We start from the raw sequence: 26,130 nt of genomic DNA, 5'->3' as shown, positions 1-26,130 counted from the left end.
CATGAGTGACAGATACTGAAGAGCCCAAGTGAACTTCAGGTAAGCACACTGCAACTCTCATCCTCATTTCATTCCAGTTTTAACCAACAGCCATGCTGGATGGCACATTAAGTCCCAACACAGACATCTATACAATGAACTGCAATTCTCCAAAAAGGATCCACCAAAATCAGTGTGCTCAGCAGGACAGGAGCTGGCTGATGATCCCATAGATGCACATGAAGCCAGTCCCTCTCAAAAAGGTGTTCAATGAGGGAACACCACATGCCCTAAGGAATCACAGCCTCACTTGAACAGCATTCTCCACATCCATTCCAGCAGAGACAGAAGCCATGCTTTAACTGTTTCCAGGTCACAGATCAGTCACTGCTGTCCTACAGCTCAATGGTCACAATTGCTTTGAGTTGCAGGACATGCTGGTCTTGTTCCTCCACAAGCAGAAGGGACTGAAAGTCTCTTGCATTTAAGGATGCAGCCCTCCTCACTGGTGGCACTCTTACCCAAAAGAAGCAGTATTTTTAAACTAAGCAGTTTCACAAGCACTAAGACAGATGCCTTCACAGCATCAGTAAAAAGTATTTTTTCCCAGTGCCTAGGAGTTGACATTCCATTTGCTGGTGCAACCATTGCTAAAACTATTTTCAGTGCCTTGCAACACACAAAGAAGTGCTCACTCCCTAAACCTTACAATCAGGAGCACCAGTTTTAGTTCCAAAGGGATCAATGAGTAGGGAACAAAGTGGACATAGAAACAGACTAAGCCAATTGTACCTCAGCTTGCTTTTCCAGGAGTCTGAAGCCAAAGCATCTGCTGCCACAGATGCTGCCACAAAGGCTCCATATTAGGTCTGGATCATCCCTTTCTGAAAATACTGCCAAAGAAGCATGAGCCAACCTTACCTTCCATCATACACAGCAACAAATACCACAGCTGTCCTATAAAAAGCCTTGAGTTACATTTATTTCCAGCACAAACAGGACAGGCAACTTTGCTGTGAAACACAATAGACTAAGAGAATCAATCTTCAGCAAGGCCAGGGGAAAGGCTCTCTCTACAACAGAGCTGTTTTGAGGACCTTCAGCCCAAGAGTCTGACTGTCTATTAAAATCTTTGCCTTGGGCCTGGCTCCCATGTTTGTCTAAGGTCACTGCAAGATAGCAGGTCCCACCCTGCATGCTGCCAGAGGGCTCTTACTTTCTTGAATCCTGGCAAAACTCCCTAGTACCTGCTGAGCAAGGGACAGCCAGCAATTTCCCAATTTCTGAGGAATGAGTAGTCTTTCATGAGGCAAGTAAAAGAAGATTGAAGCATATTTGTTAAATGAAGTTCTCAATATAGCTTTGTATCTGAGATACAAGCAGAAGGTCAGGACAGGAGATGTAAGAGGAATGCCTTGGTGATGTTGCTATTTGTAGCCTCACAAAAGACAAGCAAGGTCAGAAAACACCAGCAGGACAGAAATAACCTTGGAGTCGTGTGTGCAGTGAGCTGAGTGTGCACAGAGCCTCAGGAGGGAAAGGAGGGAGCTTTCTGCAGCTGCAAGACCAGTCACCTCCAGTGTATTAAAAAACAAAACCAAAAAACAAAACAAAACAAAAAACTCCTCTGTACCTGCATAATGGATTTGCCCTGCACAAGGTACATGCTCACCTGTCAAGCAGCACACATTTGATAGTGTCCTGGTTTGGGACCTTTGAAAAAGAGAAAGATCCTGACAGAATTAACTCCTGTAAGGAGAGGAGATCAGGCCAAGCTGTTTGTGTGAATTTACCTAAAACTTGTAATATATGTTAATGAATTTGTATTCATAACCAGTAAAATTCAGGGTTAAACTGAGAAAGAAGTGAACAAAGCAGCTGAGACATGTCATTTTCCACTAGAACAATATAACCAATACAAGGTCCTAACGGGATTAACTTCTATCTCAGAGATAATTAAAAGTGTAAGTCTTGTTCTTAAAACAAGTCTTGTTCTTAAAACAAGACACTGCCAAGGCCATTTAGGCACCAGCTGGGCACCAAAGAATGTGAACATCTGCACAAGAAGAACATAAAGATGTCACCACCAACAGATAAGAAGAAAGTTATGGCTAGGGTCTAATATCGCCTTATAACAATATAATGAAGTCAGCAAGAATTGAGAATGTAACGATGTTGTAACCTCCCCTTTTACTGTAAAAATACCCTAACCCTTTCGCTTAACCGGGGGAACTCTTTCTCCAGCGCGAGCTGGGAGTTCCCCAGATCCGAAAATAAATACCTTTGCTGCTTAAAGGCTCAAAACTCCGTCTCTAAACAGTTTTGCTTGGCTTTTTGGGCTTCACCTTCACCCTTCCCTTTGGCCCTTTTTCACCTCCTCCTGCTTCCTTCGGCATCCTGGCAGGATTCTGTTTGTCTGCCTGTGGTTCCGATCCATGCCAGTCTGAATCCGTGTGTTTCTGCTTCCAGTTCCCGACTGCTGCTGACTCCAGGAGTCCAGCCTGGACTTTCCCAGGGCTGCCCTGCAGCCTCGGTGGTGATGTGAGAGTTACTGGGGGGAAGGAGGGAGGAACATGGTATCAGTTTTCTGTATATTCATATACATATAATATTTTTTCCTTTTCTATCATTACTGTTTCATTAAAGCTGTGTAGTTTAGTTTCCAATCTGTAAGTCTCTTTCCCCTTTTCTCTCTCCTTTCCTTATCTGGGAGGGAGATCCATAGTGAGCATCTGTCATTGTGATAACTGACAGCCCAGTGTTAAACCAGGACAGAGATACTCCCAGATAACCCCATTCTCTGGGTCTTGGTCTGTCAAGTCCTTTTTCCAGTGGTAAGGTTGTATGAGCATCCCAATACGTAATTCAGAAGCACTATTAGCATCCTTAGAATTAGATTAATCCTTAATAGCTTTATTATTAATAGCTTTACCTGAAGGAGAGACGACTGCATCAAATATATATCTAAAAATCTATTATATATATACTATAATAAATATAAATATAAATTTATTATCTAAATAGCTATTTATTGAGCAAAATTTCACTGTCTTTGGGTTTCACTGTGTACAGGCTAAAAGGATACAAATTCTGAACCTGCCTCACACTCAATTCTGTCTTGAGTGCATAAAATTTATTTGCAAATATTGCCACAATCCCAGTCAATTTGCAAGAGGAATTAAAGAGAGCACACTTTTATTTCAGAAGCCAGCTGGAATGCCAAAACCACTGTGTGCCATTAGTGAAACAACTGTGTATGTAAGGCAGACAAAAAGTAAGTCTGTGCCTTTTTCTGTAGGATTTTGCCCACCTGAGACATATTCAGGTCTTGTCAGTGTCCTGTTTTACTAAAAATTACATTTTTCAGTTGGCTTTATACCCAGTGAGGACAGTCTGAACTAAGCATTGTTCCAGACCACCCATGACATGTTCCAGCTATTTTCTGTCTTTTGCTGAACAACACTGTCATTACTATGGTAACTATTCAGTTGTTACAGGATTGGGGTAACAAATCAGTTTTGGTAACTATTTCTTAATTTCCTCAAATCTAAGGGAACTCTTGCCTGTACTGCTATGCCTACAGATGTTCTGAGGAGCAGAGATATTTGCTCATTACTGAATCTCTGTAAAGCTGTGCTTGCAAAAGGAAAAAAAAAACCAAAACCCTGCAACTAGCAAGAGATCCACACCCCATCCTGCTGAAAAGATCTCTGCTTATGCAGAGGAAAGGCTGCATGGATTTTCCAGGCTCATGGCATAAACTTGGTTTTAGACTTGGACTAGAGCAACCAATGCTAAAAATCTGAGCTAGACACCTTATAAAAAGCTCAGGTGCCTTCAGGCTGCCTGTCAGATCAGGACACCTCACCTCATTTGGCTTTCTAAATAGATTAAACTCTTTCAACATAACCCAAGCTGTCCCCCAGTCTCAGTTTATGGCTTCCAGTTTAACAGCTCAAGTTCAGCAACACCACAAACCCAACCACTGACGCAGCACAGACAAAAGCAGGAACATTAAATCTGATGCCCAATTTAGCTGCAGGACATCAAAGAAGAGTTCACTCCGAGTTCAGTAGCAACTGGCAAGCTGGTGAAGCTGAAACAGGCATCTTTGTAGTACCAGTAGTCACTGATGAGAATTTATTTCAAGCAGTTCACTTTATTTTAATCATCCTTAGCTTGCTGTACACAAGTTTCATTAATTTTGCTATCTTGAAGAATGAGAAAAATTAGAATTCCTAACTGAAAAATAAACAACTATGCACCGAATTCTTGGGCTTTCTTCACTTCTGACAAAGGAAGGAAAGGAAAAGCACTCAATTTTTCTTTGGCATAACTTTGAAGTAGTCATAGTAATAATCACATAGAGACTACAGCTGTACTTCCATGTGTTGTTGCTGTATCTTTATTAGTTGTGAATATTTAAGAAGTTGTCTCCAAAGCAATTATTTTCTGGGCTGGGAAAAGCTCTTTAGTAGCCATAGATTCAATGGTATATTTTATTAGAGAATTACTCTTATTCACTGAGAATGCAAAGGCACTTCACATGGATTTAAGTGTTGACTATAATAAGTTACATCTTCATTACAAGGCCTTATCAAGGGAGAGATTGGCAAGTCTCTCCCCAACACATGGAAGCCACTGTTTTCTTATAGTCTCAGCATGTCCTGAATGGTAAGACAGAGATTAGTCTCACCAGGCAAAGTTATGAATAAACAAGTCTTCAAAATAATTCACCAAAACAGCCTGTATAAGCAGGAACCAGTATGATATTCAATGCAGAATTCCTTTTCTCCCTTGTCCATCTTTGCTAACCATTTGTGGTTCTGCAGGACACCATTGCAAAAGCCTGATCAAAAGTCCTGTTGAGTGGAGTTTTTTGAGAGGCAGTGTCTCAAATAGAAGTAAACTCTTTCAATCCAAGCTAAAGCTCAAAGAAAATTCTAAATGCTTTCAATGTAGTGCTGCTATCCTGTACAAAGTGAAGAAGCAAGGTAAATTATTTCCTCCTGAATGGGGATTGATACAACTCTAAACCCATGGTGGACTGCCCAGCCTCCTCCCCCAGGCAGAATTTAAAGCCATTTCAGCAACTTTTGCCTACCCCAGTTGTGTTTAGCCATTTAAGATGACTCAGTCCTATACAGGCAAGCAGACAAGAAAGTCTGCTAATGAAATTCCCCAGATTTTGTCACTTACTATTAAGAGACAAAACAGCATAATTTGCAAAACTTCTCTCAAGTTGTCTATGAGTTTTAAAGGCAACCAAAACCTCATCGGTTTCCATTTACAAACAAACAATTTATTTATTTTTTATTGTGAATAGAAATCTGATAAAGCCGCTTGCATCAACAAGCAAGAGAAACGTCAGCTTCCAATTAAGGGAAGAGCAAAGTTAAATGACTAAAAACCCACTAGAATTTTAGAAGGATGAGTGGTTTACTTAAACCAGCCCATATGATGAGCCAAACACCTGCTCTGCAAACTGGCTCTCTTCAGAAGCTGACACACTGCCTGTGTTCTCCAGTATGGATCTGCTCCAGCTCCTGAGGACTTCAGGACAAGCCCTGCACTTCTTACACACCTGAACACTCTTCAGGAGATGCAAGAGAGGGTGCAAGACTTTCAAAAGCATTTTGGCAGGGTCCATCTTTACTGTATTCACAAAGTCATAAAATCATAGAATTATTTTGTTTGGAAAAGACCCTTAAGATCATCAAGTCCAACCATTAACCTCACATTGCCAAGTCTACCACTAAACCATGTCCCTCAGAACCACATCTATGTATCTTTTAATTAAGTCCAGGAATGGTGACTCCACCACTTTCCTGGTTAGCCTGTTCCAGTGCCTGACAACCCTTTTGGAAAAGAGATTGTTCCTAATATCCAATCTAAACTTTCCCCAGCGCAATTTGAGACAACTTCCTCTTGTTCTATCACTTGTTACTTGTGAGAAGTGAGATCCCCACCTGGCTGCAACCTCCTTTCACATAGTTGTAGAGAGTGATAAGGTCACCCCTCAGCCTCCTTTTCTAAAGGCTAAACAAACCCAGTTTCCTCAGCTGCTCCTCATAGAACTTATTCTATGGACCCACTTCTAGGTCCAAGGTAGTGGAGCACCAGTCCCATAGTACCAGTATCCCTCACATTAAGAGGCAGAACAGACTCAGAAGAGCCCCCATAGACCTGTGAAAATTCCAGAATACAAGCCTGGGAGGGATGGCCAAGTGCCTGTTTCTAAAGAGGAGAGTACAGCAGTAATTCAGCATGTAAACTTCCAAGCTTTGCTGGCAAGTTTTCTACAGCTTGCAAAAAGAACAACAGAGAAGGTATTAAATTATTAAACTTGTTTCACTTGTTTCAAACTATGCAGATGACGCTCTGCATAGAAGTCCTGTTACCCAGCAAATAAATTATTTAAGATTTCAGTATTCTTTACAGGAAAATAATTTCACAAGATTTTCTGCATGGAAAAAGAACATTGTTCATCTTCACCCGGACCTGTTTTCTTTGGCATCCTGGCAGGATTCTGTCTGTTTGTCTGCCTGTGGTTCTGATCCGTGCCAGCCTGAATCTGTGTGTTCCTGCTTCCAGCTCCTGAGTGCTGCTGACTCCAGGAGTCCAGCCTGGACTTTCCCAGGGCTGCCCTGCAGCCTCGGTGGTGACGTGAGAGTTATTGGGGGGGGGGAAGGAGGGAGGAATCAGTTTTCTGTATCAGTTCTGTATCAGTTTTCTGTATATTCATATACATATAATAATTTTTCCTTTTCTATCATTACTGTTTCATTAAAGCTGTGTAGTTCAGTTTCCAATCTGTAAGCCTCTCCCTTATTCTCTCTCCTTGTTTTATCAGGGAGGGGGATTAATAGAACACATTGATCATTCAGTTAATTGCTGGCCCAGGGTTAATCTGTGATAGTTATTTAGTTCAAATAGGAGAAAATACTTCCAACGAGACTTTGTTTTCTACCTGCAGATAAAAAGAGACAGGATTGCTAGCATTTACATTTCAACTAGAAACATCTGCAAACTTATGACAAGAAACAGACATTCCTCTTTAACCTCCACAAGCCCAAACATCAATAACAGGATCAATTACAAAACACACCATGTGAGCACACTCCTCAGGGTTAAATGCAGCAGGATGACCAAGCTAAGCAGGAATATTCTGCCCTTTTCAGGTTTAGTACCATCATCTGCTTTCTAAGGAACTCTTCATTCCCTTTTGAGGCATCCAGCACCAGCTCCTGGCTGATGCCAGAGACTTGGACTTAGCAGCCAGCACAGCCTGGACACTTTTCTGCACCTCGTAGAATTTACCTGGGTTGCCAGAGCAACTCAGCATGTCCATGTGTGATGATAGCCACCCGTTTCCATAGGAACAAAGCATCCAGGCCTGCACGGAAACTTCAGCTTGGGAAAACATGAAATTTGGCCAATAAAGGGAAAAAATCAAAGAATGAAAGGTGGGTAATTAACTAAGAGGAGAATCAATTGCCTACACGCAGGACTCTATGGAGACAATATTCCCCAAGCAGGGAATATTTACTCTGGCCCAGTATTAAGCAAATATAAACTCTGTCTAGAATGTTAGCACACAAACTGAACACACAAACTAAGGCAGCTCTGTAAAAGCATAAACTGAGCTTTTTTCCTCCCATTAGTGATAAATTTAGTATTTACAGTGTCTGCTAAAGAAGTTGAAATATGAGACTAGGGCATGGAGAATTTTGTTGGTTTGCTGTTTTTTTTTTTTTAATCCAAATTTCTTTCCATTTATGCAAGGAAAACCACAGTAGGTGCCCTGAGTAGGTTTATATATCTGTTAAAAATAAAGTTATTCTTGCTAATGGTTTTGTAGAAACAGGGGTGTTAATAAGACCATTTAAAGTATGATCAGGAAAAATATAAAGCTGCTAGTATTCTAGTAGCTTTAAAAAAACAAAAACCATGAAAAACCCACCTCAAATGCAGTTACAAAAAAAACCACCCCAAAACCAACTCTAAACCTTATTTCACATCACTTTTTACAAAGTTTCAGAGAAAGATTTTGAAAATATACATCTAGACTAAAGCTACTCTTGGAAACAACTCTGCTTTAGTTCTAATCAGATATTATTTCTTTACATCACTGGTGATCAAAGACCTACACTATGAGATAAGAGATTTAGTTATATATGCTGGAAAAGCATCTCCACACATGGACAATGCTTACATGTCCACTTGCTTATACATTCAGCAGTGGGTTATGTATTTTTTTTTAATAATTCTTCCGTAAAATATAGCAAAACATAGTGGCAAAGCTTGTAGCTCACCCCACCTCACATATGAAGAGGGCTGCCACATCCCTTCCTTACTGATGCTCAGCCCTATTAAAAAGAAAAAATAACAAAAAATTTTTAAAATCCCCCACGACTGCTTATGTCAGCCTAAAATCTGTGGCATTAAGGGCTGGTTGTTTCTGAAATGTGAGAAGCTTAATTAGTAATCACAGTTACTCACAAATTCTTTACTGCTATATTAGTACACAGCCTCTGAAAACTGCATTCCCCATGCAGAAAAGCTGAGCTGATTTGAGCTCTGGTGATTACAAAAGGAGCTCAGAGACTGCTCAGCTGCAAGCATCTGATTTTAGGCATCTCAGTTTCAAGCTAAATCTTGCTCTGGGGAGATTCTTAAAGTAGCCTAAACTCTGAATTGTGAGGTGTTTACATTTTAAAAAAACCCAAACCATGCATAAACAGTACCTACGTTCTATTAATTTCAGCAAAGAGAAAGGTATTTAAATTGTGGACTATTTTTTTTTTTAAATTTCCCTAAAGAATATTTCTCTATCTGCTATTAACTATTTCTACTTACCTTCAAATATAATTCAGCTGTAACCAGATTTGCAGGTATTATAAAAGTGACACATTGAAAAAGCCAGCCACAACCACTGAATTTTCCCAAGTAGACCATCTACCATACCATAAATAAAGGGACATTATGGACATATATAGCTTGCACACTGCACCGGACTCTCAAGTATCCAAATTTATAAATTTTGTCCACCAAGCAAGTTCCACAGGCAAAGTTGCTTGTTATTTATTTACTAAAACACATATGACACTGCAATGGCTGTGTTTCAAGGAAAAAACCAGCTACTGCTGCTGTTGTCCTTGCTAAATACCAACAGGTTGAGAGAATACAGATGCGAAAAATGATGATAAACTGGTTTGTGGTCTTGAGAACGTAATGAATGGGTTAAAAACAGATTCCATCAATTAAAAGGAATGGTTGCCATGAAAAAGACTGTGCACAGATTCATAGAATCCAAGAATAATTTGTGTGTGAAAAAACCCCAGGAAGCCTCTAGTCCAAACTATGCAGTCAGGACCTGAAAGCCTCCAAGGGACCTCCAAGAGATGGGACCTTCCAGCCAAGGTTTCCACTGAGTCCTTTTCAAGAAGAGTGCTGGAAGTATTCATCTGAAGTTTTGAAAAGTACCAGAAGCCACTTTGCAGTTTATAGCTGGTTATAACCTGGTTTAAAGCTGGTTATAAACACCAGTTCACATAGGGACACTGACCAGTTGCAGGAATGTGACAGTTTGATCCCATCACTAGCAAAAAAGGTTTATTACAAGACAAAACCAGACTGTTAGGAGCTCCATTTTAACATCTACATAAGGTTGTGATGATACCTAATGCAAACATCACTTTTTTAAAAAAAAAATGTTTTCATTTGTTAATGTAGACTAGTCTTGATTTTAGATGCTCATCCTGTTATCCATAGTGTCAGGAATTTATTATAAAATTTATAATCTGCAACAAGTCTTTCAAGTATTATAACAATAGAGGACAACTTGAAGTTGTACTTCAGCCACTTTTAACAAATACTATCCTATTTAGATTAGAAAGTTGACAACATATAAAATGGCCATTTGTTGCTAAGCTACTTGTGCAAAGCAAGTTATGAGTAGCAACAGATCCACTCAACACTTCAAAGGAAATCAGAACCTTTTAGAAGTATGGTGATTCATCCAAAATTACACCTTAAAAACCCTCAAAGTGCCTGAGGCTGTGAGAACCTACCTTGGAGGAAACCAGCAACTCTGCTCATCTCAGCAGGAAGGCCACTTTGGAACCTGGAAGCCAGTGTCTCTCTACTGCAGATGTCAAGTTCTGACTGCTCTCAAACTACACACTTGGATGTGATATGGATTTCAATTGTTGCAAAAAGATGCTTTAATTGCTATTTTCTCAATCAGAAATGTAGAATGCCATGCTTGAAGATGTCCTCCTGAAGTGCTCTAGAAGGGAACCCCATATCATCCTTGACAAGATTAGAGCAATGAAGGCTGTAGTTGGAATCAAAACATTGGGGAATATTCTTTTTCCAAACTATGCAGCTCTAAGAGCCACAGACCTATAGGCAAGAGAATAGAGAAGGGAAATGTGTCAGTCTTCTACAACCACATTCTATGCATTCATTACAAAAAACCCCACACTGATTTTGTAGGTATAACTGTGGGAGGTTGATGTTTTAGTTTGGTGTTGGCTGGCCTTTTAAACTAAAAAATCAGGATGCTGCAGTCTGATGTAAAAGGCAGGTAATGTATTCCTAAGACATTGATAAAATACCTTCTTGTGAAGGAAGAGAAGCTGTTTATTTCAACTGTATGTAGCACAAGCCACTGAAGTTAAGAAGTCACTGATGCCTAAAATGTGTTACTATCTTTTAAAACAAGGTGGATATCCCAAACTCTTGCAATGCATGAATTTTTCTAGAACAGAAGCAAAGGGCTAGTATGATAAAAAATGCACTGACACAGAAGCTTCTGTGGCTTTTCCCTAAAACAATTTCACTTAAAGAAAAAAAAATAATGTGAGGGCGGGGACAAAAGAGCAAATTTTTCTACCTTAGTATGCAATGAATCTCCAGGGGTTGGAAGAACCGATGCAGTGAAATAATAAAAATTGTGTAAACAAAACACTAGACTGCCTTGGTTGTTGTTAATGAAGCCCTACTGGACAACTGCATTCTTCAAATTCTTTGCATTTAGTTGGTGGTTTTAATAAGGATGTATTTCTTCACAATTCTCTCTGACTAACATGCAAATATCATCTTAAGCATCAGCAGAGAATCGATCAACTGCATCACATAAGTTCCTCTGACCTTACTTTAATCAGTCTTTGGATATGCAAGTGTTACAGAACTAGAACTGATATATCTGCAGATTGGATTTTCCTATAATCAATGGTCTTCCTCACATTTGCTAAAGGCAGCAAAATTCAAGAGGCTCAGTTTTCAAAAATAGGAGCAGCAAGAAACCATTACAATTTATCATTCCTTTCCATTATCAGCAGGATGCAGCAGCTACTATTAAAAAAGTCTTAGTAATGGATTATTTTGTATAATCAGAAGTTAAACCTCCATGTCTTCACAACAAAAAGCAATATAAACACTGTATCTGTTGCATTTTTCATGTTTCTCATGTGGAAAATAAGTATTTTTTAAATAGTGCCTTGGCAGACTTATTACTAAGGTATTTGAGTGTTTACTCCTTTCAGCTACTGTTTTAAGTACACATAACACAAATTACATGAAGTGTTTATCCAAGAATATGTTTAAAAAATCTGTGAGATTGCAGATTTCCCTTTTTTCCCCAGAGATGATTTTCTGTACAAATTCCCTGTTTGATCTGGACAACACAGAGATTAAGTCAGTGCCTTTTGATAAATGTTTCAGATTTCCTTTTGGAAAACTTTTTAAAAGGGTTGGTTTTGGTTTTTTTTGTTTTTCTGGGGGAAATACCACCCAGAAGTGGCACAGAGCATCAGTTAAAGTGTGTTCATCTGACAGGAACCATGTTATAGGAGAGTATTTTTCTGATGTAATCTCCCACTGTTAGTCTTATTTCCTGGGAAAAAGTAGCTCTTTTCTGGTCGATTTCTGCACAGCACATTCCCTCTTCTCATCCAGTAACTCTGAATCTGCCGGCCAGCTGCAACAGAAGCTGGGTCACTGTATCATTCTGCCGAGCACAAACTTTGTGTAAAAGTCATTTTAACCAACTAAAACCTTATGGGAAGATTCACTCAATTTTAACATTGCAAGTCACTGAACTAATGCTAAAGAACTGAAAGCTGTTCCAGCAGAGGGCTAAAAAGCCTAATTTTTCAGGAAATTGACATATTGCATCCCCAGAGATGTGCAAATTCTTAAAAACTTGCACTGCATAGGGACAATCCAGGTAAGGAAAAATCTGTTACAAATATTAGATATATGTATATATTTTGTCTAACTTCCAGAAAGTACCACTTTTCTTCTGTAACAAAAAAACCCAAAATGACAAAAAACAGTCATAGAATATAACTACCAGAAGTTGCAAGATAACCTTAGCTACCTGTTAAGAACTAGGTGCCACCACAATTGCAGTGCAGATCCATCAAAATAACCTCACTTCAACAACAAAAAAGAGAATAAATTATTCACAGTAATTGGTTATAATTTTTGACAGTCAAAATATCAAAGTATGAAGCTCTACAGAATAACAGTTCTGTGTTACTTAAAACAGACAATTTGACAAGTCTGTTTGATCATCCCAGAACAAAGCTGTAACACTTGAACATTGGAATCATAGAATTGGCTGGGTTGGAAGGGACCTCAGAGATCATCAAGTCCAACCCTTGATCCACTACTGCTGCAGTTACCAGACCATGGCACTGAGTGCCACATCCAGTCTCTTTTGAAATATCTCCAGGGATGGAGAATCCACTACTTCCCTGGGCAGCCCATTCCAATACCTGATCACCTTCTTGGTAAAGAAATTCTTTCTAATATCCAACCTAAACCTCCCCCGGCACAACTTGAGACCGTGCCCTCTTGTCTTGCTGAGAGTTGCCTGGGAAAAGAGACCAACCCCCCCCTGGCTACAGCCTCCTTTCAGGGAGTTGTAGAGAGTGATGAGGTCTCCCCTGAGCCTCCTCTTCTCCAGGTTGAACAGCCCCAGCTCCCTCAGCCTCTCCTCATAGGGTCTGTGCTCGAGTCCCTTCACCAGCCTGGTTGCCCTCCTTTGGACCTGCTCCAGGACCTCGATATCCTTCCTGAACTGAGGGGCCCAGAACTGGACACAGGACTCCAGGTGTGGCCTCACCAGGGCTGAGTACAGGGGCAGAATCCCTTCCCTGGACGTGCTGGCCACACTGTTCCTGATACAGGCCAGGATGCCATTGGCCTTCTTGGCCACCTGGGCACACTGCTGGCTCATGTTCAGCTTCCTGTCAATCCAGACTCCCAGGTCCCTCTCTGTATGGCTGCTCTCAGCCACTCTGTGCCCAGCCTGGAGCTCCCCATGGGGTTGTTGTGGCCAAAGTGCAGGACCCGGCACTTGGCCGTGTTGAACCTCATCCCGTTGGTATCAGCCCAACTCTCCAGTCTGTCCAGGTCCCTCTGCAGAGCCCTCCTGCCTTCCAGTTGATCGACACTTCCCCCCAGCTTAGTGTCATCTGCAAACTTGCTGATGATGGACTCGATCCCCTCATCTAAATCATCAGTAAAGATATTGAACAGAACTGGGCCCAACACTGATCCCTGGGGGACACCACTAGTGACCGTCCACCAACTGGATGCAGCCCCGTTCAGCACCACTCTCTGGGCCCGGCCCTCCAGCCAGTTCCTAACCCAGCACAGGGTGCTCCTGTCCAAGCTGTGGGCTGACAGCTTTTTCAGGAGGATGCTGTGGGAGACGGTGTCAAAGGCCTTGCTGAAGTCCAGATAGACCCCATCCACAGCCTTCCCCTCATCCACCAGTCGTGTCACCTGATCATAAAAGGAGATCAGGTTGGTCAGACAGGACCTGCCCTTCCTAAACCCGTGCTGGCTGGGTCTAATCCCTTGCCCATCCTGCAGGTGCTGTGTGATTACACTGAGGATGATCTGCTCCATAACCCTTCCAGGCACTGGGGTCAGGCTGACAGGCCTGTAGTTTTCCGGGTTCTCCTTCTGGCCTCTCGCTGACTATTTAGCTCTCAACATGTCATGACTTTTTCTTTCCCCCAGAGCCATGGGATCCCTGCAACGTGTTGGTGAAAATTATCACTTCACGTTGACTTGCAGATGATCTCATGAGGAATGTCCAGCCTCTCCCCTTTACTAGGGCAGATTTAGATATTACATTTTTTATTATGAACAGAAACAGTTCTGAACTCTGTGCTTGATATTAACTGACAATGAGTGGCTCAGAAAATAACTGCCCACACCAACCACTCAAAAGTTTTCAGAGGTAGAACATTTGTAGATTGAGACCTCCCAGGATGTTTTCTTTGCATGTCACAGTCCTCTTTTGCTCCTCGGCAGCAACACTGGCATCTCAGCATTACTCACTTTTTCACTGTGTATTAATATTTCCAGTTTCAACAAGACCTGGAAATGGACAGATGCAGCTCAAGATCCAGGAAGCTTACTCCAGCCCCATGAAGATCTGACCTGGAAGAATCATCACAGCAGAACACCTCTGCATTCAAAATCCTATTGGACTTGCAAGTGCAGCTACCAGTTTGGTTGCTTGACTTGTTTCATGCATTAGGATCAAAATGTCTTGTGATTCTGAACAGAACTAATCACGTCATGGTCTTCCTTACTCCAAGATGCCAGTCTAAAGTCTCAGAGAGCACAACTTACTTCAAGCTGCAACTGTAAATAGCAGTTATCACTAATAACCAGACTGGGAACAAGCCCACAGATACCAAAGGAGATGCACAATAACTGTACAAGCTTCTAGCCCTACTCTGAAGTAGTTCCACATTCACGACCGCCACCTGAACTACATGAAGCCTTAGAGAAGCTTCCCTCTATTGACAAATCTGGCCCGTGTCCTAAGGCAAAGGATAAAGTTAGTGATGCACTGTGTCACAGCTTCTTATACAAAACACTTTCTTCAGAGAATCATAGAATGCTCTGGGTTGGAAGGGACCTTAAAGATCATCCAGCTCCAATCCCCCTCTGCATGGGCAGGGATACCTCCCACTAGATCAGGTTGCTAAGAGCCTCATCCAGCCTGGCCTTGAACACTTCCAGGAAGGGGGCGGACACAACTTCCTTGGGCAACCTCTTCCATCATCTCGCCACCCTCAAATTAAATAATTTCTTCCTAATATCTACCCTAAACCTCTCCTTATCAAGTTTTAAGCCATTTCCCCTTATTCTCTTGCTACACAGCTATGCAAAAGGCCTACTCCAGCTTTCTTGTAGGCTCCCTTTAGATATTGGAAAGTCAATATAAGGTCACCTCAAAGCCTCCTCTTCTCCAGGCTGAACAACCCCAACTTCCTCAGCCTGGCTTCACAGGGGAGGTGCTCCAGCCCTCTGATCATTTTAGTGGCTCTCCTCTGGACATGTTCAAGGAGCTCCTTGTCCCTTGTATGGGGACTCCAGACATGGACACAGTACTCCAGGTGGGGTCTCACAAGAGCAGAGTAGAGGGGAAGAATCGCCTCGCCCAACCATCTCTGCTTTTTTTTATGTAGCCCAGGATCCTGTTGGCTTTCTGGGCTGCAATTGCACGTTGAATTCTCATGTTAGGCTTCTGGTACACCACCACCCCCAAGTACTTTTCCTCAGGGCTACCTTCAATCCTTTCTCCTCCCAGCCTCTGTTTGTGCATGGGATTGCCTCTACCCAGGTGCAGAACTTTGCACTTGTCCTTGTCAAACTTCATGCAGTTACTTCTGTCCTTCATTCTTCTGTCCTTCTGTCAAGAACTTCATTCTTCTGTCCTCCGGATGAAGGCAATATGGACAATCAAAGCCCAAAGGGCAGGATGTCAGCAAAGTAACCTGCTAAAGCCAAAAAGCCTGAAAGAGAGGGAATTAATGGAATTCTTTTACAGAGAAGACCATCCCATCAGATCCTGGGTGACAGGACCATGCAAAATTCCTCAGTATCTTACGGAGGAGGAAAGCTTTAGTCAGTTAACCTAAAAATGCAATTTTTAAAGTCCCCACAGTAATCTTGCATTTGGGAGAGAAAAAAATAATAAAATTAAGTGAACGCTCTGTTTTTCCACTGTAGCACTGATGTTTCTACTGAGCAGAAGAAAAACTTGTTCAGAGCTTTGTTGTGCAAATCTCCACACTGCAAAATTATAACTGAAAATATTTAGATCCTTCTAGATGACAAAATTATGACACTACCACTGCCTCTTCTAAAATAACTTGTGACCTATGGGCAGTGACTGACAACCAGACCATTTTCTAACTTCAAGGCTAATAAATGAGAGGGCACTGAAGAGATGAAGGATGCTCAGTTTAGCATAGCCAGTCACTGTCAGACAGCAATTTAACCTTTTTAAAGTGTATTTTTAAAACATTTCTCCTCTTTCTGAAGTATTAATGCCACAACTGCAAGTCTCATTTCTTAGGAGGAAGAAATACCCATTTAAGGTAACAGGAAAATGCAACAGTACCATGAGACAATGCCTACAGATATTAATAACAATATCTAGAAGGTAGGTAGCTGCTTTTTTTATCTAACTATGATTAGACAGCAGATTACTCCCTCATGATAACATTCTTCTACTAATGTAGTAAAAAATCTCATTTAATGCTACTGCAATACTAAATAACCTCATTTATTAGTACTGCAACCTGTCATATATTCCCATGGTCCTTACCCTGGTATGTGCAGGACATAAACTGTCACATTCTTACCCAGAATAGCTCATGGAAAGGGATGCCTGATACTAGGGAGGTCACACAGGTTTTGTGGAGATGAATACTCTGTGCCTCTGAGTTTTCAGCTGGTGTCCTAAGCTTGTGTAAACCTTTCTGTATAAGACTATTAGCTGAAAATACAAAAAAAAAAAAATTACTGGAATGCATAAAATAATGAAAAATTATTTTTTATTATCTGATGTAAATTTACCAAAGGTACTTCTATTCTTTGTTTACAAATCCAAAAATGTATCAGGATCACTTGCAAGTCAAATAGGTATTTCAGATGAAAAAGAACATTTTTCAATGACCTGAGTTACAGTGCAATATTTAATTTCAGACAGTATCATTCTTAAGAATTTCTACAGTAAGAAATAATAAGCTTTTCAAGTCAAAACTTAATCAGTGCTTGTCATAAATTTAAGAATTCTCATTAACCAACAACATGAAATATTTTACATAAGGTACACTATACATTTTTGCTTGCCTCTACAATAAATTAATACCCTGGATTACCAAAAATATTTACAAAACCAAGATAAAACACAGTATAAAATTTTTTCAAAGATATATTTCTTCCAAGAAGCAGTTTGGTACCAAGAGTGGAATTTCAAGTCTTAAAAAATTGGTTCTCAATTAAATTCACGAAGGTAAATAAATAAGATTCAATAATACAAACAAATACTGATATCATCGTAAGGGTTTATGCAGTAAAAGCATGTATCTCTTCCTGGGAGTATCCAAGATCCCTCAGATACCTGAAAGTAAAAAAATCAAATTTTTAACATTAATATTTGGAACCCAAAACCACAGCTCCACATGAATCATTCAGCATGACTATTTTGGTTTTATTCAGATATGCACAATGAAGTTTACCACTGCAAATACATTTAGCAAATAATACCCAGGAGCTCATGTGTACAACATTATCTTATAGTACTGAAAGAACTTTTAAGAATAAATACAGCTATCTATTTAAGTATCTCAGATTTCTCAAAAGGCAGTATTATTATTACTAGCCAGTTCCACCCTTCATGCAGCTGACTTCAGGAAGGCTGTAGAAATGCAAGCAACGTCCATATTGGTTTAGTATTTCAAATCTGGGCAAGAGAAAGTTAGGGGGCCTTTTATCTTTAAATACTTGGCATATAAAATAAGGAAAGTATTGGGTATAGAGGTAAAACATGAGCATTACTAAAAAAAAAATTCATGAAGTGGTCATGATTGAATAGCAGCTTTGAATTTTACTGCTAAAAGTTTGATTTGTCAAGCCAGCACCATCATGGAAATCTTAGCTCTTATTATAACAATTCCTGTATGAACATCAAATTAAAAGCAGCATTTAAAACTTTAGGGGAAAAGAGATCATTGTTAGAGAGATGTTCTTAAAAAATTTTGTACAACTTACTAGAGGTCATGAAATTCACACTGAAATTACTGATACTTATCTACATACTAAACATCTGACGTATAATGCCAGGTGTGGGGTTTTTTTTCATTTCTTTTTTAAAAAAATTGCAAACTGTTTCATCACTGAAAATACTCACTGTACTCCTTGTTCTGTGAAAGGTGTTGGGCCACAGATGCAGATAAGCACTTTTGAGTCTTTTTTGCTTCTTTTCACGAACTCAGAGAGAAGAGATGAAGAAATCTTCCCCTGCTTACCCAACCAGTTCTTTGTTGGTTGTGAAAGAACAAACTGAACTTCAAACCTGGTAAGCAGAAGAATATTTCAGAAATGTTGCCTCTGATCCTAAGCCTGCCACACAAAATGCAATTTCTTTCCTATGATTACTTCCTTGTTCTGCCCAGCTTCCACTAGGACAGTATCAAATCTCACAGGCATTTGGTTGTTCCTACCAATCAAGTCAACCCGTATTGCCCATTTAATTATTTAACCCAATCTTCCAATCTAAAAAAAAAAAATTAGCTGTGTATTTCACCTTCCAAAGAACAACAGCTGGTACCAATTCAGATACTAAAGCACAGAGTTTACTGTTTAATTATTCAATTACAAAAATGGTGGTGTAGCTCAATACACAAGCAGTGAAGAGTGCTCAGCCAAACTTCTGAAAATATCCCCACCATTTCATTAATGAGAAAACACCAAAACTGGTTTTAAAAGCCTAGTAAAATTGTAGTTATCGAGTTAAAAACAAGCACTTGTTTATCTCAGGCTCCAAGTATAAGGGAGAGAAGGTTTTTAGTGTAAATTTGCACAATGTCTAGACTATGAAGCTTTGTATGCACCAGACATCACCAGGTTATTGCATAATATTGACAAGTGAAATGAATTTGTTCAAACTTACATAAAAATGCAGTTATGCATAAGCAAAATATACTTCTATTATGTAAAATCTAGGCAGTGACAATTTATCTAGTGATAAAAACAAGGACACTGAAATTAAAAGGCAAACTGATACTCCTATGCCTCCTGACAGAAATGCTGTGTGCTAAACAAAGTTAATGTTACATATGCACTAGTGCATTTTAATCCATAATTATACTGTAATTGTGGAAAAAATGCAACAACTAGACAGAATGTAAAAATGAACAAAAAATCTGAAGTTAAATTTCAAATTTCTCCATAAACACTGAATTTCTAGATAGCCATTATCTCAACTAAGTGACACCAAAGATACTTTTCAAGACACCTCTGTACATTCAGAATGTTGCTCCAAGGATATATTATTCTTGTCTACCTCTTCTGTGCTTTTCTTTGCATATCTGTATTTCTATTGTTAGAGTTATTTTTCTTCACGTTAAAAAGGCTTCTCAGTTTTAATGATCACCTTATCTAACATTGCCTCCAATAAGCATCTATTAATCAATAAGCATCTATTAATCAATGTCATATCAAATCACTGCCCTCCTATGCAACCTACATAACAAAGATATAGCCTCCTGCTATGCATCTGTGACCTGTAGAATGATGACATCTTTCAGTCCCTAGGTCACATTAAATTCTTAGTTAAGATTTCCCAGAATTGGGATCTGTCTTTGTGTTACAGCTGTACAGACAATCTAAGCCCCAAGGCTTGTTTCTTCTTTTCACTGGGACTGCACAAGTTGTTCTCCACAAGACTTTTAAATACCTTTCATCTTTAAGAGCTAATTCCTCCAGCTGGTTTCTCCAAAGTATGTCATCTTCTGTTTTGTTGAAGAAGATCAACTTCAATGTCCTTAAAAAAAAATAAATAATACTTTAAACTACAGATTGTTTCTATACTTGAAACACATGTTAAAGATTCAGAACTTACTGCATTATACAGAAGCCTTTTACTAACATTTTGTTTGTTTTACAGCTCTGCAATTCTCAAATCTTTTTGCCACTACCACAATATAGGATCTTCCATGCTGTACCTGAAAATCTGTTGAACTTGTGACCTCCCTGCTAATTGTAATAAAGCTAGTTCAGGAACTGCTGTCCAAAGAGAAATAAAGTCTCTTGAAGTTACTAAAACCTGATTGAGAATATGGAATAGCTTGTCATGTTACACCTAGTGCTTTCTCAGCATTGTTTGAACACCACTATTTCAATTAATAGTTGGTATTTGAACTCTACACTTTTTTAATACTATGTACACCAGCTTGTAGAAGCAAAATTGGAGTTAAGAATGTTATGTCAACATTAATTTCATAAAGATGGAATCTATACACATAGGAGTAAGAGTAAAGTAACTTCTAAGCTGAAGACCAAACTATAGCTCTGTTCCAGGTTCTTATTCATACTTTATTTGTTGATTTATAAAACTTAATTACATGGCAAGCTACTGTTTGCAAGTGTTAAGTTTGCCAGACAGTTCATGTAAAAATAAATGCTCTGTCATTAAGATCAGTACTACTATCTCTTTGGGTTTTTAAGCTATAACAGAGGAAAAACACAAAGAACAGCTTTACAAAACAGAATTTACAATTTGATGAAGCCACATAAACCTAAATTATTCTTTATTGCTAACGACAGACTAATACCCTGGTGACAACTGATGTAAGACACATGATTTGTAATTAAATGCAAGCAGTTCCTGAACTGCACCCCACAGGGCTTTAAGTTACTGCTGTTTCTTCCACTCAAGACAGCTCTGAGCAGAGAGAGCATTTTGCTTTGGTGCCAGGAGCAGTTAAGTTCAGTGCTGTGCTCACAGGAAGCCAGAGCAATGGGATATCTGGCACAGAAATGCATGAATAACTACAAGGGTACCTGTCAGGACCACCAGAGAGGCTGATCTAAGCCTGCTGATCCTGCTCACCACACAGTCCTGCAGTTTCAGTTCTATAACAAGGCACTCCAATACCCATCTCCCTTTCATATGTGCCCAACCTTGCTCTAAGACATTAGCACCAGACACAGCAAGCTGATAAGATGCTGTGCTGAAACTATTCTCATCACCTCATCCTCTGAGCCTTGCTGAGAGCCATCGCTCACAAATGCACATCCCATAAGCTTCTGCAGAGTCTGTGATCTCCAGCTGCTCTTCAAGTGCAGTTTAAAAGCCTGTATTTTCCCTGTCCAAAAGAACCATATTTTTCTGAGTTCTAAACACTTCCCCTTTTGAAGTTCAGTAGCACTTCCAGATACCATCAGATGCCAAATATAAAAGATTATCTTCTACTTATGACCAGCATATTCTGCTTCCAGAATATAAAACTGAGGTATGACCACTGTAAATAATACACATCATCAATACTGTTATTGAGAAAAAAAGTTTCACATACAGAACAAATAAGTTACAACATACAAGCTTTGGAAAATATGCCTTACGTAGAACAAACCAGCTCCAAATCAGCAATGCAGCATCTTCAAATACTAAAATCAGCTTATTCAAAAGCTAGCATGTATAAAAATCCAGGTTCCTTACAGGCTTTACAGCACCTACGTGTCTGAAAACATGAAAAATAACACTAATTTCAAGACATACTGCTACATTACTGCTCAGTGCTCATCACTAGAAGAAGTTCAAGGGTTGGACTCGATGATCTCTGAGGTCCCTTCCAACCCAGCCAATTCTATGATTCTATGAAAACAGAAAACTCCAGAACTTGGGATTAACTGGAAACAGTTTCACTAGAAATGAGGAAGCAAACACATAAAAGAAGAGGTGGAGATTGAAATGTCACCTTCCCATCAGTACAGAAAAGCTGGTTGAATGGTGAGAGGAATCCAGATAAAGAATGAGAAACATAATCAGCTCTTTGGAAAGCAGTAAGGAAAATCTCATGCTAGTAACTACTACAAGAGATGCAGGTTTTAACAGACTCAAAAACTGGTAGGCAAGTCCTTATGAAAAGCTGTAAAGAGAGAGGAGGCAAAAAGATCATTAAGTAATTTTAACACAGAGGAAGAAGGGGAAGGTGGTAAAGGTTACAAAACCACTTTAAAAAGTGAAAGTCATAATGAAAGTGGAACACTATTAGAAGTCAACATGAGAACAGAGTGGTAAAAAAAGCTGGAGACAAAAAAACCCAAACCAAAACAAACAAACAAAACCCCCAAAGAAGATATAACCACCTAGGAGAATTAAGAATAGATTGCAAGTATCCTATACTTCTTACCTGAAAAGAGTGTTAGCCATCTACCTAATTGTTAGAGCCTTTTAACCAGTTTTCTTTAAGAAACATATCCAATTGCAGTTATACAACACCAATAAAAGTAGCAAAAATCTCATCTTAAAAATTGAAAAAAAAAACCCAAAGAAAACCATACCGAGGGCTGGTATTCTTTTAAAATTAATCTTTTGGCCAAATACAATTTGGCCTGTGAGAGAAGAAATAAGACTGAAGGAAGGGCATTATGACTTTGTGCATCAAAGGATGCTGCAGACTGGAAGATTGTTTTGCACATTGACTGTAGGCAAGAAATTATAGACTTGAAAAATAATAGTGAGACTTTGGCTAGACAGTAAGAATGGAAATCCAATGAACTGAGCCTGTTAAATCACAGCAAATGCTGCCTAGGGAAGCAGCAAATCCTGCAGCATTCACAGTGCAGCCCCAGGTTCAGCAGGACTTGCCCAGCACTATAGACAGAGACAGCTTTTGGAGCCTGATGACAAGCTGGTCATTATCAAGATCCTAAATTTTCTGCTAGTTCTGTTCTAGAATATACAATCCAAGTTTAGAGCAATTGTTACTTCTCACAGTATGATAATTTTATGCAAGTTATATTTATATTGTTCATATAATCTCAATATATAATCTCAATGTATAGAAACAGTATATGTTTATATGCACCCATTTTTATTGCAATATTTTCCCTAAAGAGAGTGAGGGTTAAACAGCAAATGAAGGCCAAGAAACTAAGTTGTCTGGAGCAGCTGGAAAGACCACGCTTCAAGTGTCCAGATATAAACAGAACCTGTGCCAGATCGAGTCTTTCCAAAGCTTAATAATCCTCCACAGGAAGAAGAAAAAATTAATTTATTTTGACTAGTACAAAAATAGATATGGCTGCATCCTAAGGTAAACGTGAACATCGAGTTCCCATAAGAAATCGTGCAGGTGGGAGTTAAAATAAGCCACTCTGCTCATCTTTCAACTACAGAGTAGATACAAATAGCATCCTTGCAGTAATTATCTTTTAAACATGTTACCTGTTCTCATTAAAGACAAAATGTCAAGATTTCCATCTTCCACTATGCTCTCTCCCTTATTTTTCCTTTCATATGATCACAACTACCTTCACCTAACATATTACTTTTCCCCTCAAAAAGAAATATTTAATTTAAAATAACTTAGTAGTGTTTCCCAAGCATTTTGTCAGATAACAAGATTTATTGTTTGGATTCACAAAGCCAGCCAGCCATGTGATATTCACTACTGACAACACAGCCATACAGCACACAGTCTCCCTGCTCACAAAATAAGATTATATAATATATATATATAATAGCTGCACAATAAGCCACACAAGAATAATGTCTCTGTTTAGAATTTATTTCCTTTTAGAAACAGATTTTTGCAGCACATCATCCTTTTTAGCTTTACTAGGAAGAGTAGTGTCCAATTAATCTTTCTATGTTGTTTCAAAATGTGCTTCACGAAGACAAAATGAACCAACACATCCTGGGCTAATACTGAATAACATTAAGTATTAGAAACTAAGCTCCATTGCAAGAGTCCAAATTCAAAAGGTACAGGAAAACAGAAAGAAGTCTGTTGAACTGTCCTCTGTAGCAGCTTTAAAAAAAATACAGTTCAGGCATACTTTTAGTTTTTTATACTCTCTCAAATTAAAATAGCTCATGAAAAAAAGTAATCTGATAAGAAATTCTGCAAGATCTTTTGCTAAAAGCAACCCAAGCACACCTCACCTCTACCAATGGTGAGGTACTACTCTCAGTACCTCTACAGTACAAGTCTACAGTAACTCTTTACATTTCCTTTTTAAGTTGAGCTACTGTATACTCTCAGTTGTAAATGGGCAATCACATCAAGCAGAAGTACTAGTTCTGAGGTTCTGAAGGATGTATGATTCATTTGACCAAGAATAAGAATATTACAAGTATAGAATGCATATGCAATACACACCTTTTAATGCATGTCACTACAGCCTCACTTTTGTGAAAACTGGAACTCATCCGAATTATTGTTGCTTAGCAGGTGAAAACAATATAAAAATATGGTAGCTATTAAAATAAATGGAAGAGAAGCCACAACTAAACAGCTGTAAACCTTCTCGCTCCAAAAAACAAGACCTACATCAAAATATTTCAATATTAGAAAAAGGCACTCAAAATGGAAACTTCCTCAGATTTTCTCCTTGGAGGGCTCACATATATCACAACTAAAATAAAAAAATGTAAATCAGTCCATTTTGCTGGTAGTAACCAATAACCCAATTCATGTAAATTCCCTAAGGCTCAAAGACTCTTCCTCCCTAAAGCATGCCAGCTTTTGGCACAAGTTGAAGAAAAGTGCTTTTGTACCATTTTATTTTCTTAATTATTTATTTAAAGAAGGTTTGCCCATTACATTTCATCCTTCCTATGCATTACTCTGGCTTGAGGTTAAGTCATAAGACACACACATACCGGAGGCTGCTAACTTCAGCCAGAGCAAAATCCAGCAGTTTAACCATTGGTGTGAAGCCTGTGCCTGCTGCCAAAAGAAAGACATCTTCTGAAGTTTGAATCTGTGTCTTCTTGAAGTTACCTTCAGGATTGCTGACAGAAATATAGTCTCCTTTATTAACAATACAAAAACAAAACAAACAAAAAATGGTAAATGTTAAATAACAAACTACTGAGTATTCTCCATTTTTTTAAAGGCCTTTTCAGATTGCCATCGACTTGGTAGTACTAGAGTTTCAGCTGTCCTGGCTATGCTTCCTCCCAGCCTCTTGTGCTGCTGCCCACTAGCAAAGCAAGGGCAATTGAAAGCTCTTTGATTTCTTAGGAATGACTAAAACCATCAGTATATTATGAACATTTTTCTAAAACCAAATCCCATACTAAATCCAAAACTTAATGCTATTCTAGTGTCACGGTTTAACACTGGCTCGGCAATTAACCCGAGTAACAGATGCTCTCTATTAATCTCTCTCTCCTCCCTGATAAAGAAAGGAGAGAGAATAAGGGAGAGAGACTTATGGGTTGGAAACTAAACTACACAACTTTAATGAAACAGTAATGATAAATAGGGAAAATTACTAAATATATACAAATATACAGGAAAATGGATACCACATTCCTTCCCCCTTTTTCCCCAATAACTCTCATGTCACCACCGAGGCTGCAGGGCAGCCCTGGGAAAGTCCCTAATAATAAGAAAATTTACTCTCTCCAGAACAGGGTTTCTTTCAGAAAAGTACTATACATTTCACACAAGGGTCTTGTTAAAAGAGCAGATCTTTGATTGAAATATCTTGTCTTGATGAATTTCATGTGTGAGCACACAAACATTTGCAAAATCAGTGTTAAAACTCTACCTCTGTATCTGAAACAGAAAAAGAAGTGCATCTTAAGTCTAATAAAATAGACCTAGCTTTCTTTATTCAAAAGTACCAGTTTTTTACCAGTGATTAATTATGTGTGATGCACTTGTAATACCTGAACAGTTACACATGAATACATTTGGAAGATCAGTCAGAAGAGCTTTATGTAACTGACAACTCCTATTTACACTGAGGAAAACCCTGTACATTTTGGGCATGGAGAATAAGTCTTAAAAAGTTATAAGTATATCCTGATGTATACCTAGGTAAACAATAAGAACATGACAATACTCATGCCGTGAATCTGAAAAGATAAAGCAAAGACTGCAAAGCCAAACACAGAAAACCTCAACATATACTTACCAATTTGTAAGTGGTCAAGTGCCTGGGTGAACAGTCCACAGGAATAAATTTTGATCATTAAATATATACGTGCCCCTTCATGGTGAGATGGTTCTTTAAAATTCAGTGGCAAAAAAGGCAGCACAGGTGTGTATGGTTTTACTATCTCAGTCCCTAAACAGA

General features: G+C 39.1%; 1 protein-coding gene across 3 annotated transcripts in view; it reads right to left on the bottom strand.

Moving 5' to 3' along the window:
* Positions 1-16,845: 16,845 nt before the first annotated feature.
* Positions 16,846-26,130, bottom strand: part of LOC103529871 (cytochrome b5 reductase 4) — a 39,410-nt gene continuing 30,125 nt past the window's right edge. For all 3 annotated transcript variants that reach the window (XM_030447268.1, XM_030447270.1, XM_030447269.1), the window contains 5 exons: positions 25,969-26,121; positions 24,704-24,854; positions 19,769-19,855; positions 18,221-18,385; positions 16,846-17,431 (listed from right to left, as the gene is read on the bottom strand). In XM_030447268.1, coding sequence (XP_030303128.1) covers positions 17,377-17,431; positions 18,221-18,385; positions 19,769-19,855; positions 24,704-24,854; positions 25,969-26,121 — 611 coding nt within the window. In that variant the 3' untranslated portion in view covers positions 16,846-17,376. The remainder of the gene's footprint in view (positions 17,432-18,220; positions 18,386-19,768; positions 19,856-24,703; positions 24,855-25,968; positions 26,122-26,130) is intronic.

Source organism: Calypte anna, chromosome 3, assembly GCF_003957555.1.
Source record: "Calypte anna isolate BGI_N300 chromosome 3, bCalAnn1_v1.p, whole genome shotgun sequence".
Taxonomy (NCBI): Eukaryota; Metazoa; Chordata; class Aves; order Apodiformes; family Trochilidae; genus Calypte; species Calypte anna.
This window is presented reverse-complemented; position numbering and strand designations above follow the sequence as displayed.